This window comes from Trichosurus vulpecula, chromosome 2 (assembly GCF_011100635.1).
Source record: "Trichosurus vulpecula isolate mTriVul1 chromosome 2, mTriVul1.pri, whole genome shotgun sequence".
In the NCBI taxonomy this organism is placed as follows: domain Eukaryota; kingdom Metazoa; phylum Chordata; class Mammalia; order Diprotodontia; family Phalangeridae; genus Trichosurus; species Trichosurus vulpecula.
Window position 1 is genome coordinate 455,034,624 of NC_050574.1, and position 22,140 is coordinate 455,056,763.

A 22,140-nucleotide genomic window follows, 5' to 3' on the forward strand; every position below is an offset into this window, starting at 1 on the left:
CTAGCAAGTCCAATACTTCATGAATACAAGTCCAATATTTTTATAGAAGAGGAAACAGAGACCCTGAGTGGCTAAGTGGCTTGCCAAAGGTCTCATGGGTAGTAAGAGAAACCTATTGAGTTCAAGTAAGATTTGAAATAAGAATCTGATTTCAAATCGCTGTATTATACTGCTTCCTCAGTTCATCACATTGCATGAAAAATTGGTTGTGAATAAGTATGGAGGAGAGAGGATGAGCAGGGATAGGCTTCATTTTCAATCATTGGCTGATCAAGGGGGAAAAACAGTTAACAATAGAGTTAAGCCTCACTTTGGAGCCTTTCTGACAATTAAGTTTTGGCAGTCTTCTTTAGCACTTTTCTTGTTATTACTTATACATACACTACAATTTTGCTGTCATTGGCACCTACTTGATGGGGCCCACCTGATATTTTAAGTGCTCTAACAGGAAGGGGTGACATCTTAGCTATCACTTAATACTCTTTCTAGTTAAATCATTAACAAAGGTTTCAAGATCCCACCAGAGTTACACCTCATTTCTCATATTCTGTGGCTCTCAGGTGCAACCGGATTTCCCCCTTCCAAATATAAGCAATTATTAATTAATTATTATGTTTCAGGCACTATGTTAAATGATTTACATATATTATCTAGTTGGATCCCCACAAGAACCCTGGGATGTAGATGCTGTTATTAATCACTCTCATTTTACATTTGAGGAAATTTAGAGATTAAGTGACTTGACTAAGGTCACACAGCTAATAAGTGTCTGAGGCTGGACTAGGATCCAGATCTTCTCGACTCCAAGCCTAGGGCTCTATTGATTGTGCCACCCAACTGCCATAAACATTACTTGGCATAATGTTGTGGCAGTCTAACAACCTTAATAATATATTACTTATATTTGATGTGAATATACAGAGAAGGACTCTTCACAGTGGACCTGTGATTTCAGTGGTAAAGGAAACTCTCTCTACTAATGGAGACTGGCATTAATCTGCAACTTATAGTATTGTTAGAGTTGACTGGGGCACTAAGGGGTTAAGTAACTTGCCCATGGTCAAATGGCCAATATATGTTAGAAATGACACTTCAATCCAGGTCTTCCTGTGTTGGGAAGCTGACTTTCTAGCTCTTTCCCCATGTTTCCTTTCAGGAATAGAAATACATAGGGAAAAATGTCAAGATTTAATATAATGAACAAAGATTTGTTGTTCAGTTGTTTTTCAGTTTTGTCTGGTTCTTCATGACCCCATTTGGGTTTTTCTTGGCAAAGATACTAGAGCAGTTTACCATTTTCTTCTCCAGCTCATTTTATAGATGAGGAAACTGAGGCAAATAGGGTTAAGCGACTTGCCCAGGGTGGCACAGCTAGGAACTCTCTAAGCCCAGATTTGAACTGAGGAAGATGAGTCCAACTCCAGGCTGACCCAGCACTCTATCCATTGTGCCACCTAGCTGCCCAGTGAGCAATGACAATTTGAATCAAAATAAACACGAGAAAGACCTGATAGGAAAATACTGATGTTAATAGAGATAATATCTACTGATTGGCTTATTTAGACATGTAACTGTTTGTTATATATATTTGATTCTGAGATATGCTGAGATTCTGAAATCTTTCTGAGATAGGATTTGCTGTTATAATTTGGGTATAACTTTTTGTGAATCACAATGTTTGGCTCTTGACTTTGCACTTGCTTGAAGTTAAACCCAGCCCCATCTCTTTAGATAATCTCATACATAGGATCAAGATCTTTGAGGACTCTGTATATACTTTATGTATTTTAAATGTCTCTTGATGAAGATGTCAGGATCAGCTTGATTTCTCTTATCCCCAGTTTTGAAGGTAAGGTATTGTCGACTAGGTAAGATCTGGCAGAAGTGTGAGGCCAAATGGGGGTTAGCGAAAAGGAAAATTATTGGGCTATCCAGGGGTGAGGAACTTGCAGCCTTGAGACCACATGTGGCCTTCTAGATCCTTAGGTATGGCCTTTTCAAAAGGTCCCACTTCAGGATCTAGAAGGCCATATGTGGTCTCAAGGCCACAGGTTCCCCACCCATGCTTGGACACAGGGTGGTGAGCACAACTGCTCTCCATTGGGTTAACTCAAATTAATCCCTTAGCCAAGAGAGTAGCTCTGGCAAGTAGGGATAGCTTTGAGAACAATTAGTGTGGAGGAGAGAGGATGAGCTCAACCTAGCAAATTGTAAGGAAAGAGTAAATGATTGATTCCAGGTGAGCTTCAAGATAGCACTATGGAGAGAGAGAGGGAAATGTGGAGAAAACAGAGGAATCATCAATCTGGCCAAATGAGCAAAGGGGAAAAGCAAAAGGATTTTGGCATTTTTGGCCAAATAGTTACAATCAGCAGATCAGAGGAAGTATAATGTGATATTGGCCTGAACATCTGTTCTAAATAGTTCTCTCTTTCTCATGACATTTGCTTCTGGACCTTTGGACTTTGGCCTCCCCTTTCTATTTATCTCATTCTTCCTTTTATCAGTTGTTGGCGTATATGTCTTCCCCCATCACACTCACGTTAGAATGCAAGCTCCTTGAGGATACAATCTGTCTTTTATTAATTTTGATTCCACAGACAACAGCACTATTTTAGTGTTCACTTAGTCAATGATTGTATAATCGAATCGAATTAGGAAGGGCTCAGGATGGCAACCGCAGACCAAGAATGATTGCATGGCCAGATGTTTATAGTTAATCATAATACAGGGTGTCCCCAAAGTCTTAGTGCATTATTAAGCTTTAATAGCTTCAGGGCACCCTGTATAGAATGGTCACTGTGATTAAGACATTTGGGAAACCTTAGGGGCAGGTGGGGTCCTTGCTCTCTGACTACACTGAAGACAAAGAACGAAAGGCAACAACCCTTGCAGAGGTGAAACCAAGGTTTCTATCAGCCAGAGTCAAGAAGATAACGTCCATTGCAACCAGGCCTGTAGCTCTTATGGAAGGTCTAGGCATCCTCTGGTGTGGCTAGAGCCCTGGTCTAGAGAGAGCTTTAGGGCCACAAAGAGAAAAGAGAATCAAAGCTAACAGTCAGCGTGCAAATATCGCTGCCTTTATCTGAAGGGAATTTTATGCTTATCATCAGGATATGGGATCATGGAAATCTCTTCCTTGGACATGATCAATAAGTATTGCTCCCAGTGTGGAGACTCACTGGAGTTTTGAACCTTGTGATCCCTCCCCTACCAACATCAAACTGAAGTTTTATCTTACTGGATGGGGCAAGATGTATGTTTGAGGGTGGGTGGGGGGAGAAAGAGATATAGATCCATAAAGGTGGAATTCCTCAGAGCAGGGGGGGGAAGTGTAACTATTGTTCACTTTGGGATCTGGGGATAGTCAGAAAAAAATTAGATGAGGTGTCTCAAATGTCTTAGTGCAGCTTTAAACTTTAGCAGCCCAAAATAGACATTTTTAAACTATATATTTTTAATTTATGACTAATGTGAAACAGTTTATAAACTTTGGTAAAATAGTACAAGGGATGTGAGTTTTTTTAAAGAGTGCATGTCAAATCCTGACTCTTCTTAGGATAGTGACATGGTATAGCATCACAGAACATGATACAATGTTTTTATTTTGGGGGGCAGGAAATGGTCCAAAAGGCATATCCCTGACAGGTAGATAGAATTCTTTACTATCACATTTAAAATAAATATTGGAATTATGTTATCATTGTTCTAAGATTTCAAGAAAATCTCAGGCTCAAAACCGTGTTTTGATCCCACAAACATTTCTGCTGAGCTCTTTTTTGAGTAAATAATTTTGAAATTGGGAATACTGAAACAAAGCTATATCTACAAATCCCACAAAAGCTTCAATCTGTTTCCTATTATATTGGCTTCAGAAGTTAAAAAAAATTAGTATTGCTCCTTTGCATCCCTTTGGCACAGATTCCTTAGTTTTGTTACTCATTGGGTAGCCCCCAAAAGGGTATAAAAAATCAAAGACTGTCCTATATCTTTAATAGACTCTTCTATTTCCTCTTGCAGTTCTAAGTATCTTTTGTGACGTGTCATTCTGTTTTTAGAAAAAGTCATATATGTTATTGCTATTTGAATGATACTGACTTTAGGTTTTTCTCAAGCATCTCAAGATAGGATTGTAACATCACTGAGACATAGAATAGGAATGCTCAAGGAAGTGAGAATTTTACTAAGTACTGGACAACTCATCTCTTATCTTAATGATTATGCATTTTCTCTAAACACCTCAATTTCAATAATTTTTAGCAAATCTTGGAACACTTATGAAAGAGTTGATTGTGTCTAGGATTTAGTGTAAGCCCTCAATACTTGTATGAGCAAACAAAAGACAAATCTTAAGCTCTCTTTGATAACATTTCTCTGAAACAAAGCAAAAAGTGTGAACAATTCTATTCTTCTTTGCACATTTAATGGGTTTCTTAAAAAAAAGAATTTAGAACAGGTCAAGTCTTAAATTGCTCTGATTTTGGACCTCCTGACACAAGTCAAATGCTGTAAGATGTTGAGAAAATCCTAGGTTCAACATCGTGCTTCTAACTACACATATTTCTGCTGCTGGAAAATGGGTGCTTTTGGGAACTCTTAATGAGCTCACCATTTCAATTAGAGCTCATGTTTCTCACTTGGTGGATTCAATGATGTCTGACAAAAGAAAGTAAAGTCAACAACAGATCAATTACATATGTACAGATAAGAAAAGTTGTCTAAAAACCCAAAGGCAAGGTTTGCATTGAGACTGATATGCATAACAGGTAGGCCATGCCTACCAAAACTTTAGAGGGAATAAAACAAATTTACCATAAGTTGGAGTGCTTTCTCTTCTTCCTTGACTGCTTGATCTTCCTTTATCATATTCATAGCAATATAAAACGGCATCTTCTTCAACCACATTAAATCTCTTCCGATATTCCTGGTCAAGAAATGAATTTGGAGATTCGGATCCCTTATGCACTGGCTTGCCCACTAGGTGCCTACTGAGATCATCACAAGGAAGGTTTCCTTTTTCATCCCTGGAGTGGGAATGAGGGAGAATGAAAAGGTTTGGAAAAGAGCAGAAAAGTTCAAAGGAGTGGAGAGAAAGAGAAATAACAATAAAAATATCTTTCATTTATATAGTGCTTCACGGTTTTCAGAATCCTTTCATATACCTTTTCTAATACTCAAAACAATCCCATGAGGTAGATAGGGCAAGCATTACAGTCTTTTTATAGTGGAGGAATCTGAAGCATAGAGAGATAAAATAATTCAATTTCTGTTAGGAGGTAATAGAACTGAAGTCAGAACGCAGGTCTTATGTGCCTGCTCCTATGCTCCTTTATATTCCTCTATACATAGCAAGTGACCTTTTTAGGACATAAAAATATACTATTATGATCAAGAAAGTAAAAAGAACTTTAAAACCAGTGTTACACAAAATCTTTAACTATAACTCTATGGCTCTGCCAGTTCTGACCCAGATTCAGTCCCACTTATATTCCTATTATTTTATTTAAAGGAGATTTCTAGGAGCATATTAACAACCATATTGATGGGTAATGTGCTTTTTAAGAATTATTAAATAAAGTACCATCTAAACTCTTTAGTATTAAATATGTCTCCTCCCTTGAAAAATAGTAGAAAGTGAGAGAAGGGCCACAGAACTGGAAATGGGAAAATGTTCTAGTTCTTGAAAGGGGAAGAAGGTGTGTTATTCCAACTTTCAGTTGGTTGATTTAGGAAGGTTTGATTCCTGGTAGAGTTCTAGAATATATTATCAAAGTGATGATTTGTGAAGCATTTTGAAAGGGAAATGTTCATCACATTGAGCCAAATAACCTCATTATCTTTTTCTGACAGGGTTATTAGAAAGCATATTAGAGGAATGACATAGCCATAGATTTCAGGAAGCCATTTGACCAAGAATCATGTTTCCTTGCAGACAAGATAGAGAGATATTGACTATGTGATAATACTGTTAGGTAGATTTGGAACTAAGTGAGTTTTTTGTTTTGATGTCAGCTTAGAGGAAAGAGACAAGAGGAGCAGTATAGAGTTCTGTTATTAGTCTATTCTATACTTTTATCATTGTCTTAGGTGACATGTTTATCAAATTAGTAGATGACATGAAGCTGGGAAGGATAACAAAAATAGAATGTTCAAAGATCTCAATAGACAAGTGGGAGATGATAAGATGAAACTTAATAGGGAAATATGTAAAGTTTTAATGGGTTCAAAAATTGACTTCATGAGTACAGGATAGCGGACCTATAGATGGGATAATAATTAACATAAAACTTTAGGGCTTTAGTGGATTATAAACTCAATAGAAGTCGATAACAGAATGTGGCAGCCAAAACTTTGATGCTATTCTAGGATACATTAAAAAAGTCATCGTGTCCAGAATGAGGGGGGCTGACTATCTTAATCGGCTTGGCCTTGGTCAGACAACATTTGCAGCATTGTATTCAGTTCTGGATGCCACATTTTAGGGACTACATTGGAAAAATGAAATACATCCAGAAAAGTGTGGGAAAGATGGTGAGGGGATTTGAAACTATGCATTAGCTAAATGAAACAGTAGTATTCAGTGTGGAGGAGAGAAGGCTGGCAGAGGAATATGGATATAGTGGTAGGAAGGTAACATGATGGTTGTCTTCTATTATTTGAGGGGATATTACATAGAAGATGGATAATATTTATGTTATTTTGTTCCAGCGCTTAGAACAAGAGACAATAGATGAAACTAACAGAGAGGTATAATTTTAGGAACACATAGATTATAGATGAAAATACATTTGTTCCTTGTCCAACATGTTATTTTTTTCTTTGTGATTCTTTATGTAATGAATCCCAAACAATGACATGAGTGAATGACATAAAAATGAGATGGTGACATTTTGTATTATAAAATTTGAGAGGTAAAAACACAAGTCTAAATGTACTTTGAATGTTAAAAGAGGTTGTTAAAATCAGCTGTTTAAATGAATTCTTCTTATCCTATGGAGATAGTAGGTTTGCTTCAATGCTTAAATCTGAGGCCACACAAAAAATACGGAAATCTTCAGATAAGTAGTTAGGTAGGTCTACTGGCCCAGCACCTATTAATACTGCCCAGATTTGGGGGAAAAACTTCTTGGCACCATTCAGGTCCACTAGAACTGTGTGCCATTAATTTTTAATAAATAGGAATTTGCTCTGCCTTCTTAGGTCTTTCAGAATAATCAAGAAAAGTCCTTGAATCCTAAAAGTGTCACAAAGCACAGATAATTGTTTTATCTATTTTCCTTACCACAAATCTTGGGTAAATTGATATGAATCTCCCAAATAGCTCTCATTCAGAGAGTACTGATATTTCACCTGACTTTAAATGCTCATAAAATTCTCTACTTCAAAGCATTTTCTTATCTACAGATTGGAATGTAAATTCTACTACATGGCTTGAGAACTCAATTGCGCTAGTTCAGGTTTGTGGTTGATGTACCTAGGCAAGAGCTCAAGTGAAACTGACCTTGAGATCATAGTGGTTTGCAAGTCCCATAAGAGTTTTTATCTGTGTGGCAGCCATGAAAGCTAATGTGATTGCAGTTTATGTTAATAATAAAAGTCTAATTTCAATAGCAAGAGAAGTGACGGTCCCACTGTACTTTTCCTTGGTCACACCACATCTCGAGTATCACATTCAATTTTGATAATCACTTTTATATGAATTATTTTAAAAAGGTGGGATTGATTCAGAAAAGGGCAACTATGATAAAGAAGGAATTTGAAACCATGAAATGCAAAGGTCAGCTGAAGGAAATGGATTATCTAGTTTCTTAGGGAAGGTATGCTATTTCATATAGTTGAAAGATTTTCATATACAAAAATGGTTAGGCTCATTCTTTTGGACTCCAAGGGACATAACTAAGACCAATCAGTGGAGGGTTCAGGGAAGATTTCAGTTCGGTATGGGAAAGAACTTTTTCACAATCAGAGAAGTCCATAGAATGGTCTGCGATGAGGTCTTGTCATTGGAGGTCTTTGAGAAGAGATTGACTATATGACAATTTGGGGGTGTACTGTAAAGGAGGGTAGAATTCCTCCTCTACAATTCAGGTTCAAGCAGGATTAGATGATCTTTTAGGTCCTCTACCACTCTTAGATGCTATGAATTAGGCTTTAAAATCCCTATAAACACAGCTGAATAAAATGGAACTGAAAGGTGTTTTATGGCTGACTCACAACATCTTAATTCTATAGCCACATTATGTGGAAGAAATCAAATAATTATGATCTACTACCTGTCTAATAAGAAGGAAGACCATGAACCATGGTTGTTTCCATCTTGAGATGGTTCATCATAAATTGATTCAAGGAGAGTGGAAAAACTACAAAAAAAGTAAAACAGGAAGAAGCTCAGATTGTCAAGGAACCTTAACTGTCAATTAAATTGCTGGCTCATTATCTGTTTTCTGAATGCCTCCCATTTTTCTTTTGTCCAGCTTGTCTAGAGCAAACCATGTTGACAATATCACTTTAGTTACTCTCCCTCTCTCTCTCTCTCTCCACTCTTTTAATGCATTAATGACAACGGTATTCTAGCTCTACCTCTTCATCATCATATAACAATAGAAACAGGAGAAATAAGATGACAGTGATTAAATTCACAGTTGTCTAAATATAGTTGTGCATGTTTCAAGTTGTATCATGGATGAGGAATTTGGCAATGTTCAAAGTCATGCATTACATTATTATGCTTACATGAATTTACATGTAGACATAAAGTATAAATAGAATGGGAAAATTGCATTTTATGATTCTAAGAATACGCTTTCTAATCCAGTTCATCATGAATGAGTCAAATGTTTGCCATTTAAGAGAAGCCAGAACAACACTTGTGTACTTATCATCTTTTCTTGGAATAAATATGTTAGAAACACTGAAATTACACCAAAATGATTCCACCTAACCTGGATTACAAATGCATCATTCCAATTCATTATTACCCTAGGGCTATGATAACTTCCATTTCATTTAAATTTGAATTTAAAAAAAACTTTATATCTTATGAAAGGTGGTGAATCTCCATTTAGGAGAAAAGTATGTTACTTTGAAGGAATTCTACTTATGTATTGATCCATATGATTCATATGATGGGTATGATAACCCTGGCGAATTCTTGATATTTTTCATGAGAACTACCTCTCATTGTACTCTCCCTATGAAGGCTCATTCATAAGCTTCACCGCATCCATACAACCTAGTGGTGTTTTCATGGGTTAGAAATATCTTATATTTAGTAAGAGAGTATACTGTTTTTACAGAAAGCTCCTTTTTTTTTACCTGGGAAGATGGGGCAAAGTAGGAAAAATTATGTTATGTTAGAAAGGGACTGTCTCTTTTTACACAGATTTATTTTATTTAGTCCTGATTACCCTTAGAATTATTCATCTGGAGAATAGGGCTCTGTAAATTGTCATTCCTAGTATCAGTTAAAACTAAGGAAAATAAACAAGAAAAGATAGTCCACTTCATATCTGAATCACCCACTTTCATTATTCCTTATTGTACAACATTCTACAACATCTAATGACTTTTCATGAAATAAAAATGAAATTAATGTTTCAAATAGGTAAAAATGTTCTTGTGTTCTTGGCTTCAAAGTGAAATTATATATCTAAATACCAAAGGCTCAAAATATAGAAATGGTTGGCTTTTAGTTCAGAATGCAATCCACTTAGCTTGGGCTAGCAATATATATGTATACATAATGTATATGCATACATAGATGTCTATGTATACACAAATATATGCATATACATGTATGGAATATTGTAAGTCTTAAGCAGAGTGAGAAAAGTGAGAAAAGCTGAGAAAACTGAGCATACGTAGCTGCAAGATGTTAGACACTATAGTGAGAAGCTCTACAATATTTGGAAGAATAACAGTAGAGATGGTCACAAATTAAAAGAAGAAAGAAATTCAAAATAGGAGCCAGGAAAAGTACCCATGACTTCAGATGTTTATATGAAAATTCCCAAAATGTGGATAATAAAAGATGTTAACTCAAAGATCCAAATGAGAGGAAGCAAATTTGATCTCAAGTCATCACTAAGACATGGTGAGCTGGAAATCATCCCTAGAATGTGACATTGGAAGACTATACTTTCTTCCAGAAGAACAGAATAAATAAGAGGTGGTACTTGCAGAGCAGTATTGCACCTTAGGAAGCTATACTCATATGAGGGAATGCATAAATCTGAAGGAGGAAGTATGGCAGAAAGGGTAACAATCAGTGGAAGAAAAAAAAAAGTAATACTATCATTATAACATCTTATAGTTCCTTTGGCCTGAAGGAAACACACACACACACACACACACACACACACACAATTCAGAAAACAGAATACAAGTCTAGAATGAAGACATTATATAGTAATGATGAGGGAGATTGATGATCTGGATATCTGGAGCTCTTCTCCACCAAAAACAGAATAATGAATACATTCTTGGCCTGCCTCGATGATATTTTATCCTTTCAAAGATGGACAAAAACAAGGTGAAATTTTATTTCAAATGAGCTCACTAACAAGGAGAAATTGATTGCTGAAGCAGAAAGGACAAGAACTTTAGGAGAACATGATATCTCCATTTTAAAATTCAGGAGAGAGGAGAGCAAAGCTAAGAAAAGTCTAATGTGTACCTTCAATTTTTGGACACAAGATTTATAAAGGTTTCTGAGAAAGGATCATTGGTATCCTACAGACTAAAATTCTATAGAGGAAGTCTTCAGAAGAATATGGTGCTCAAGAAATTCTAAAGATGAAAATAAAAGCAATTCCAATTAGAAAGAAAAGGGAGAGCAGTTGAAAAAGACCACTGTGAAAACAGATGAAATTCATTGGCCAACATAATAATAGATAGATAAAAAAAAACTGTGGCTTTGTCCTGTAAGAATAATAAGTGCTAATGTTTAGCATGAGCTGAGTTTGATGGAGGATGCTCTGGACAAAAAAAAAGCTTTATTAAGTTAGATGTGAAGGATATTTTTATTAAGCTATTAAGTTAGTTATAAAAAAGGGAAATTGAAGAGGGAATAGAGTTACTGATTAGTGGGTGAATGATAATGGGCAAGGAAAAGCCACAATAATTCGGATCTCATTTGGATTAGAAAGAACAGAACAAAAATGGTATAAGTAGGGAGATGAAACCACTTGGTTGTGAGTGATGAGTTCTACCTTGTTCCAGAAGAACTACATCCTGGGGTATCAAAAGAACTGGAAGAATCATGGCTAGGTTACTGTCAATGATCTCTGAAAGATCTTAGAGAACAGAAAAAATACTATGGCACCTAAGAAGGCCAAGCTACTGATTTCCAAGGGGAAAAAAGAGAAGGAAGCATATTCTTCAGACTACATACAATGAACTTGACTTTAATTACTAAAAGAACTGAAAAACATATGAAATGGATGGCCTGTAAAAATAAAGGAAATGATAATCACTAAGATTCAGTATAGCTTTATCATGAAAAGTCATGCCAGATAACTTCTTTGTGGACAGGGTGCTTGCATGTAAATCAGAGGAATGTTGCATCAAGATTACCTCAACTTTAGCAAAGTACCCAATGAAGTGTTTCATGTTATCCTTTTGGACAGGATGGAGAGATATGGAACAGCCAATGGCATAATTTCATACATTCAGAAATGACTGAGTGACTGAACCCCAAAAATAACTATTAATGCTTCATTGTCAACTTTGAAGGAATAAACAGAGTTTCCCAGGAATTTGTCCTTGTCCTTGTATTATTTACCATTTTTATCACTGACACGGATGAAGTTATGCTTAATTAATACATAGATAATAGGAAGCTGGTAGAGTAAAACTGATTCTTTCTATGTAAGTCAGGAGCCAAAAAAGACTTTGACAGGAGAGAATGGACCAAATGTAATAAGACAAAGTTCAAGATAGGTAAATGTTAAGTTCTACATTTAGGTAAAGAGGAAACTTAGTTCACATGATTGTGGTCCATACGAAAAAGATCCTGTAAGTGTTCTCCTACCTCAATTTGAGTTAACAATGAGACATAACAGCAAAAATGGTAAAGTAATTTAAGGTTGCATTAAGAAAATGAGTGTCCAGCATATAGGAAATCATAGTCCTAAGTCAGATCACTACTGGAATGTTCAGTTTGGGTGATGCATTTAAAGGAAGATATGGATAAGCAGGAGTAACCAGCATAGTTAGGGGTCTGAAGACCATGCTATATGAAAGTTGGGTAATGTCACTTAGGAATGCTTTGTTAGATGAAGGGAAAACACAAAGGGGTGGGAGGGGACTGATAGCTATCTTACAATAATATGGAAGAGATATTTTCCTTATCTTGATTGGCCGCACAGGGCAAAATTAGGATCGATGGGTAGAAGGCACAGAAAGGTAAATTTGGTCTAGATGGAAGAAAAAATTTTCTAACAGTCAGAGATATCCAAAAGTGGAATAGGCTGACTCAAGGTAATGGTTTATAACTTAATGGAAGTTTTCAAGGGAAGTTTGGATGACCATTTATGGAGGATGTATAGATGATAACTGAATATGTGTGGCCTAAGAAAATATCCACTAAGGTCTCTTCCCATTCTGAGATTCAGTGATTTTGTAAAGGAAGTTGAGTCCAGTTAATAATGTCAAATTCCCAAGTCACTGATGTCCATGTTTAAGCTTACAAATAAAGAATTCAAATGTGTTCCAGATGTAATGGAGTCTCAAAATTAGTTCAATTCAAAGGAAATATTATAATCGTAAATGTCTACTGAATTTAGCAATGTAACACCAAAATATTAACTATAGTCACTTACAGAAGGCACTATTAATACATACACACATCAAAAATCCCTGATGTATCCAGGTATAACAAGTCAAAGAATGCAGAGAATTAATTTACTGGATGACATGTCAACTCATATATGCTAGAAACATTAAGTATTAGATTTGTCATCTGAAAAAAAGATTTGTAATTATTGCCTGATAGAGTTTTTGAGGTGCTATTCAGCTAATTGAAAAAATGAAAGCCTATTCTTGCAACTGCTGTCAATTATTCCCATTCAGTATTAAGCCCTCCCTGTGTTTTCTGCACTGCAGCATTCCACCAGGTTGAATATCAGAATGCTTCAGGACAGAATGAATCACAGCCGAAAGGCAACACTCTTCCAGACATGTCAGGAATTTCAAGCAGGAGTCTGGAAGTGAAAGGGAGGAAAGACCTGTCAGTTTAGAAAATACATTTAAAAATCAATGCTATTGTGTTCTAAACTCACTTTGCTTAAATCTTTCTCCCTATCAAAAGGCAGCAGAAATAGAAATTTTAGGTGTGCAAAGGTTAGAAAATTCAAATGTCTACATCCCACTGCCTCTCTTCCACAAATACACATGAAGTTATAAATGTTCTCTATTACATTCTTTTTATAAAAAAAAGCCTTCAAAATAATTTGGGAGTCTGAAGCATTCTGGCCACGGAGCTTGGATTATTCTTATTATTATTTGTCACAGATACATGTCAATACCACGAGTGGGATGTAGAGATGTTCTAGAATCTTTTTATATTGCACTGGTGGGAGGAAATCATTCAAGGGAAAGAATCCTAGCAAAGACTCGTGCTTGTTCTCAAGTGGCTGATGTGAATCAGAGGCTGCATACCAAAGCGCAGTATCTCAGTGCTATACCTGGGGATGTAGGGTTCTGCTGGAGGAGGGGGTATGTAGAGGTCCTGAAGAGCGGAGCTGTCCCTTTTAGTGGGTGTGCTGATGGTGCTGGAAGGCGTGGCAACACTGCTTGTGGGACTTCTAGGTATAAGAGGCTGGTTAAAATGAAAAAGAAAATACATACACACACAACAACAACACACAACAACAACAACGACATGGTTATAATTTAAATATCATCTGCTGTGTTCACTTTTAAACAGAAAATTAGTTTGGCATTCGCAAAGAGAAAAGAGAAATAGTTACTTTTATGCTTCTGAATTGGCTGAAAAAAGATTCGTGTTACTTAGGTTCCACAAATTCCTTGGAACTCTTAACATTCACAGGAATGGAATTTCCTTCTTTTATTCTTTCTCTGGTATCAGAATGGGACTGAATATTTAGAAAGTAGTGACAACATGCAATATTTCGTCAATCTACAGCAAGTGCTATCAAATTAATTGGATCTCTTATAGTCCCTCCTACCCTTTGGGAAGAGAAGAAATAAAAAAATATAAAATCATTTTAAGCTCACTCACATGAGGATTAAGGGATCATAAAATTGTCGCATTTCTGTGTTTTTAAAAGAGACAAACCACTACAGCCTGTAGTTAGATCAAATAAATTCTTGGAAAACACTACAAAGATTATTGCTAGTGAGGCTGGGAAAATCTGCCTTCATTCCTTAGTTGTTATCATCAACTACCATCCACTTCAAGGTCAATTTATGGTCTGGCTTTGAAGTTATAGCATCATTGTGACGTTTATCACTCATCTCCCAGAGCAAGTATATTTATCATCGCTTCACATATTCAAGATAGAATTAGCTGCATCTCCAAGAATCTCTCTCTGCTTGTCTGCATCACAGCATTAAAAGAGTCAGTCTGTTATATAAAGTGAAGGGAAGGTTTGTGTAACCTTAAGGAGTAATTCATCAAGGTATTGTTATACAAGTTAATGGTGCTCATGATTCCTGACTTCCCAGAAAGACCATTAAGTATGTGAAAACATGAAGCCGATTCAAGGAAGCAATCTGTGGAGACATTATTATTAACACACTAGTCATTTCTGAGTTTATAGCAATGGTTAATAAATCTACCATTACCCCACACACCTGTAAAATTATATTTTAAACAAAAGTAGTTGCCCATACACTGTCTGGTGTTAACTGCTCTGGCTCCCTGAATTGTAAAACATTTGTAAAATGATAGTGCAACAAAACGCAAAACTTATGATTACAAAGCTAACTTCCTCTTCACTCTTACTTCAGTTTAGATGACAATATTATGTATAATTACTGTAGCGATTTTGACTTCTGTTTCTTTAATATGATCCTTGAGCACAGATACATTCGAAAAACTAGGCACAACTCCAAAGTAAAACGTATTCATTCATTCACTGTGCAGTCTCCCTATTTCATGATTTGGTTTATGGTTCTATCCATTCCCATCACACAGCCTGTCTGAAGAGGAGTCTGAAATCACAAATCCTGATGAATAGAAGATGAAGTTTCCATCTATGTGGAATGGTTATAAGAAAAAAAATACCCATAAAAGATAAAAGCCTAGGTAATTCCCATTCTCTCTCTCTCTGTCTCTCTCTCTCCGTCTCTCTCTCTCTCTCTCTGTCTCTCTGTCTCTCTCTCTGTCTCTCTCTCTCTCTCTCCGTCTCTCTCTCTGTCTCTGTCTCTCTGTCTCTCTCTGTCTCTGTCTCTCCCTCTGTTTCTCTCTCTGTCTCTGTCTCTGTCTCTGTCTCTCTCTCTCTCTCTCTTTCCCTCTCCCCCTCTCCCTCTCCCTCCCTCCTTCCCTCCCTCATTTTGGCTGTACAATATACCTGTGGATAAGATACAAAGCAACATTCATTAAAAGCTAGGTAGGGGAGGGATAGAAATTATGGTATGTACAAGTGTGCAGCAAAGGCAGTTTTTTTTCTATTGAATAATCAGGAAGAATAGGTGAAATAGGCAGAATCTGACGAAAACAATTCTTGTGGGAAAGAAATTCCAAGATTGCCACAGGTGCTAGAAACGGGATCATGTGAAATGGATAAGGTGGAATGTGCAGTCATAAAGGCCACTTAAATATCCAAGCCTACCTGGTGGAAGATGCTACATTCTAACTGAAAGTGCCAAGTCATGCCACTACAGTAGAGGCCCAGGGCATTCTAACTTCAGGAATCTCAGAGAACAGCTCACAGCAAAATGACTGTGGTTTCATATCTGCTTTTACATTTAGCAAGAGAAGATGAATCAAGAGAAATGCAATAACTGATAACTTTTAATACCCCAAGTCCATATCCACATTCAAAGCAAAACAGCATGTAATAGTAATTTAGCAGGTAGAAGACACAATATTCTGTTTCTAGTACTTTAGTGGATATGGCGTAGTGCTTCCCACATTATAGAATGTGATGCCATGATAATACTTCCCGAAGGTATCCAAACTGAGACCCAAGTTCTCTAAGTTCATTCTAATGCTCTTATTTAAAATGTATAGGATGGAACAGGTCAGATGTTACCCTCATTAAATATCATAGAGAACTTGAAACACAAAATTCAAATGGAATCTGATTGAGAAAAAAGTATATGGGAAAAATAATTATTCTTTTTTGTATGTGGCCAGTATGGGAATTTGTTTTATGTACTGTGCTTAGGTGACACAGTCTTCCTTCCTTCCTTCCTTCCTTCCTTCCTTCCTTCCTTCCTTCCTTCCTTCCTTCCTTCCTTCCTTCCTTCCTTCCTTCCTTCCCTCCTTTGTTCTTTCTTTCTTTCTTTCTTTCTTTCTTTCTTTCTTTCTTTCTTTCTTTCTTTCTCCCTCTCTCCTTTTTCCAGGTGGTGGTAGAAGGTGGGAGAAAGAAAAGAAATACTTGATAACTGATAAAATATGTAAGATATTGGGAGTAATTAATTCTTTTTTTGCCAAGGGAAAAGACAAAGTTTATTAAGGATTTGCCATAATGGGTTGTCTTAAGAAATCCCCCACACCTGTTGTGACACCTGTTTTCACAAGAGGGCCAGATTCAATCCACTGAGCTAGATTGACTCTGAGTGCCTTCATGGACACAAGATGGAGATTATATACACAAAGATTGGGAGAGGGATTGAGGGGTGGGAAATAATTAATTCTAAAGCTAGTTTTCTATGACATCATTTCCCCCCTCCATTCCCCTTTAAGGCAAGGATTTCCTTCCTGGGTCACCTACTATAAGATTTTATCATTTACAGAGGTTTAGTGATTTACATGTGTGAAAACTTCTAAAACACTGAGATTAGGTGTAAGAGAGAGCACCAGAGAAATGATAATTTTCTTTAGATTCCTACCAAGACCTCTTTCCAGGTGTGAACATAGTGTGGTCATCCCAAGATATTTAAGCGTTATTTTTTGCCAACATGTTCAAAACTGTTAGTTTATTTACACTATTATTTTAATGTGTGCTTTGTCATGTTGCTGTAGACATTACTTGCTAATCCTGTCACTCAATGTGGTCTGTGAATTTTTATAAATTAGGAATTCCAGTAATTCCTATATGAACCATTGATTTCACTATTCTCACTGAATTGACCCCTTGGTCCAATTTGCTTAATTAATTCATTAAAACAAGGGGAAAAAGTGACTAAATTGACCAATGATTTCACTGAATTGCCTCATTTGCTCAAATAAATTGAACTAGTTTTCTAGGCAGACATACATAATTCATCTTTACCTTATGTATATAGAAAAGAACAATTAATCAGAAGCTCCAAAGAATAATTATCATCTTATAGGCCACATTTCTTACCATGTAATTATAGTTTGACCAGATTTTTATGGTGATAGGTGCAAGATCTAAATGCTTTTATTTAAAACAAGTATATGCAATCATCTGTTTTAAATTACATATTTGCACCATTGTACACAGTAAATATGAGTGTGTGTATATATCTATATCTATCTAAATATATACTTGCACCATTGAAGCAAATAAAATGGATAAGGAAAATCATTAGGACTTTTAACACAGTGCAATACTTCAATCTTTGTATATAAATGATTACTAAACTAATCATCTACAAAGAGAACATTTTAATATTATTCCCCAAAGTTGTTGATTATTTATGACAAATGCTTAATTCCCTCATCATTGTGAAGTTATATAAATAAATATTTAGAGATAGTGGCTTTATAAGAAATGGCATATTTTACAAATGGAGAAATATTAATATTTGTTAAGCAGACTTCAACATAATGCCAAACCAAACATTGTTTGCAAGAATCAAAATCCTTTGAGCTTAGTTTTAGTTGGTCAGTGGAGGGAGTTGAAGTATGAAATATGAAGTAAGTAGTTTTAAGTGTGATCAGATTGGTGGGAAAGGAAAAATAGCTACTTACATAGCAATATAAAAGAGTCATGGCCAGATAATTAAATATCGTTTTGAAAATACAAACATCTCCCTAGCACTTTTAAAGCTGCACAACTAATGAAGGATAAGGAAATGAAGTCACCAAAAGCATGCCGAAGGTAACATGTTTCAAACAGCATAGCCAGATGGCGTAAAGTTTGATCATTTCAAATCTTCTTGAAACAGGTAAGTTGGAAACAATGTAATAAACAAAAAAACTGAGCAGATAGTGAATGGTGCAATCTTACCAAAATAATTACATGTAAAAATTTTCTGGTTGAAATGAGTGGCCTAATATTGCTTAGACATGATGCCTCTTTTTATTTTGTGGAAATCCACACAATGAATACAACATGTTACATTCGAATGTCCTCAACAGAGCTAAGTCGTCCTTCCAGTATTTGACTCAATTCCTTTCTTTCCATGAGTGAGGATCACAGATGTAGGGCTGGAAAGGACCTCAGAGGTCAGCTAATTCAACACCCTCATTTTATGGACGAGGAGACTGAGTCCCAGGGAAATTAAATGACTTGCCCACCAAGCTCACAGCAGTAAGGGGCAGATTCTGGGATTTTACCCTAAGGCCTCTGAACCAAAATCCAGGCCTCTTCTACAATCTTCTACTGCCTCTGCAGGCTTCCATTGGGTTCTGCAGTAAGTTTTCTCTGTTCATCTGGTTTGGTTTTGTAATCATGCTAGATTTTACTTTCTTGGTTTCTCATTACATAATACGACAGAGAAACTTGGTGGGATCTGGGAAGATCTGTCATAACTTTCTTCTCTACAAATACTGGTCATGCTTGCTTCCTTCAAAATCATGCAGCTTCTATTTGTGTTACACTCTGATCTCTTTTGTACCACTTGAGAAGAACGGTCACATGATAAATTTTAGTTATTGGTTGAGAGAGAAAATGTTAAGTGCAGATAAAAGATGCTTCAATTTCTTCCCTGAGTTCAGCTGAGGCTAGGTCTCAGTCAACTTTACTCCTCAGGTTCTGCCCTGCACATTTAACTGAAGTCAAACTTGTCATAGTAGAAACAATCAACGAGAAACAGGACTATAGAATGTAAAATGAGAGATTCCTCAGGGGTCCTCTGCGTAGGTGGGATATGCCACCTGCAAATGAGGCAATATTTCTTTCCAAAGAGTGCACTCTGAGATTTGATGAAATGCAATGTCATAAAATTAATGCTATTTTCTAAATGTGAAATAATAGAAAAAATGAAATACAAAACCGGATAAAGCTCACACTAGTATCTATTTCCATTCCCCCCACCCATGAAAGTCACCACCCTTTATGACATATTCTGAATAATAAAGGAATACAATTGCTACTGCTTTCATCAATGGCTTAGGGGATATCAGAGCTGAGAGAAGGCAGCTGAAACAAAGACCACCTATTTCCCTTCCTCGATTTTGTAATTTTGAATCTTTATGTCAAGCCCGGGATTTTTGTGTTCTCTTCTCCAATCCTTGTGTCTCACCCTACTTTGCTCACAATTTCATACATACGTATCTGCAATAGCCATGTTGCCAGTGATTAGAGTATTGCCAATATGTTATTCTCATGATTAGAATCACAGTTCTACAATAATTGCCTGAAGCTTGGCTTCAAAAATCCCCTCTGTACAGCACAGTTTGGCATGACATGACTCCATTTTGAATCCCAATCAAAGGGGCTGGGTGCAGTCTTAGAGAGTACCAGAGGGCTTACAGAAGGACTTGTTGCATACTGGAAGGAATTCATTACAGCATGGTGCTCTCACTTTATTAAAAGATCTATGTTACAGAGCCTAAGAATTTTGAAAATAGAGCAAATGTTAACAGATATCATTTTCCTTAAAAACTTCTAACCAAAAGGCCCATGATGATCTTCTGGGAGGCAGTGTCATCCATTTCCTAGTTAATTCAAATTCAATGCCACACAAACATAATCCAACTCTCAGAATATATTTAATATGTCAAACTATCAACACAAAGTCCAGGGAATTTTATTGTTCTAACAGACCTAATTCATGTTCTGTTTTGTCATATTGTCGAATCAGTTTAGAGATGCCATTTTGGGAACCACTTATATAATGCTCTGAAAATGTAGTATTATAAAATTTTCACTACCTCCTTCATCCATGTTCAACATTATTTGAATACTCTTTTCAATGTTGCAACAGATTGCTGTATTCTCTTTGAAACTTTCTTATTGGACCTACCTGTTTTATTGTTTTGTCAAGTACTCCTGGAAGAAGCTAGATTTGAGAGAACTCTCTCTGAAACACGCATGGCCTCAGATGCCAGGAAAGAGTCCTTACAAGCAAGCAAGAATTTGGGTTACAATTCTAGCTCTTTCATTTGCTAAGTGTGTGACATTAAGTTAATTGCTTCACTCCTTACAAGGCCCTCATCTCCAAAATGAAAGGGTTGGTCAGTGCCCTTCATCTTTACCTCAAGAAAAATACCATGATTCTGGCTATAAGGTCCCTTCAAGCTCTGCATCCCATGTATTCTGGACAATTTTTAGATCATGCTTTTATCTAAATCAGTTTAGCTGCCATCTTGATCAGCCTATTTTGCTTTTGCTGCCTCCCAACCTACTGATTTTGAATGTACCTTTACACAGCTAAAGAACACTATACATGAAACTTCTAATTCAAAGGATATCTTGAAGTAAATTAAATAGACTCCATTTACACTCAAACCAACTAATGCAATGACAGTCAATAGTTTGAGTTCCATTCTAGAAAAATGACAAAGAAATCTGGTCAGACCAGTTTGGAAACTGGGCTATCACTCTGGGGCCACCATAGGTTCATATAAATTGGAATCTCCCATTTGTCCAGGATGGAGTGGATATAGATCTTTTTATTACTGATAATATATCTTCTTTATATTCCCCAGTCCCACAAAATGTAACTACATATCAACACATATACGTATATGTACATATACGTATAGATTTATACGTGTATATAAATGTGGCAGCTTATGATAGATAAAGCAATGAAATGATCCAGAGAAGTTAAATCATTCTGAATACTGAGATGTGAATGGATGCTCATTCTTGAGCATTTTTCTAAAAGTCAAAAGGATTCAGTGACTTTGGTCATTAGAAACAATTTTAAGTTTTTCGTGTCCAATCTTTGTATCATCCATTACCTTTAATTTGGAAAATTGGAGACACACCTCTGCCCCCTTAGTTATACAGTGGCTAGACATTTGTAATGCCATGCAAAGTGGGACCCACTTTGCATGCCATTACAACATTCTGAAAAATACTTAGACACTAAAAAACCTAAATTAGTGATTCTTCCCTTCAGATGTTTGATAGCTTCTCAGGTGTATAAATATTGTGCAACAGGTAAGATTTTATTATTCTTGTGTGAACATGAGAAAATTTTCCTTTGCTACAAAATGACTTAGGTAATATAGTATTTTTTTGGCCCATGACTTTATGAATTTGCCCAAGAAATAATGCTTACATACATCTGTAAACAAATGATTATAGTTACACATAAATCTATAATTTAACAAATATATATGCATATAAATGTATATATATATACTGTGGCTTTCACCAAAAAATATGTCTTATGGAGCACCAGAACAATGTTAAGTCATAGGCTCTTGTTAATCCTTGGTTGAGTTTCAGTTCATAAATGATTAATTTACCCCACTGACTCATCTCATGAATATACTGTATTGCTCTGAATGTATAGTAATTTACTTTTCATAGCACCTTTTATTCTTAGGGGTATATTCAATATTGTTCTGCAAAATCTTTTGAATTTCTATATCATTCTTATGCTCTCAAAGTAGGAAGACATAGGGCAGCTTCCTAAATCATAATATGCTATTCTTTTGTTAATTTCAGTTAAAACACACAAGTGTGTCTGAGTCTTTTTTATTTGATTTGCTGAAACAATGCGCTAATGCAGTGTGATGTGACAGCTGCCTGAAGCTATTTACTTATCTGGATATGTGCAAAATGGAATCATTTGAGCCTCACTGTCAGGCAGAATTACATATTTGGTTAAACATTGATTCTCTCACCCCCTTTCTATCAA

The 22,140-nt window shown here is 36.1% G+C and overlaps 1 protein-coding gene across 5 annotated transcripts in view; it reads right to left on the minus strand.

Annotated features, from left to right (window-relative positions):
- Window positions 1–22,140, minus strand: part of CNKSR2 (connector enhancer of kinase suppressor of Ras 2) — a 334,206-nt gene that overhangs the window by 123,345 nt on the left and 188,721 nt on the right. For all 5 annotated transcript variants that reach the window (XM_036747697.1, XM_036747696.1, XM_036747695.1 and 2 more), the window contains 2 exons: window positions 13,686–13,819; window positions 4,813–5,024 (listed from right to left, as the gene is read on the minus strand). In XM_036747697.1, coding sequence (XP_036603592.1) covers window positions 4,813–5,024; window positions 13,686–13,819 — 346 coding nt within the window. The remainder of the gene's footprint in view (window positions 1–4,812; window positions 5,025–13,685; window positions 13,820–22,140) is intronic.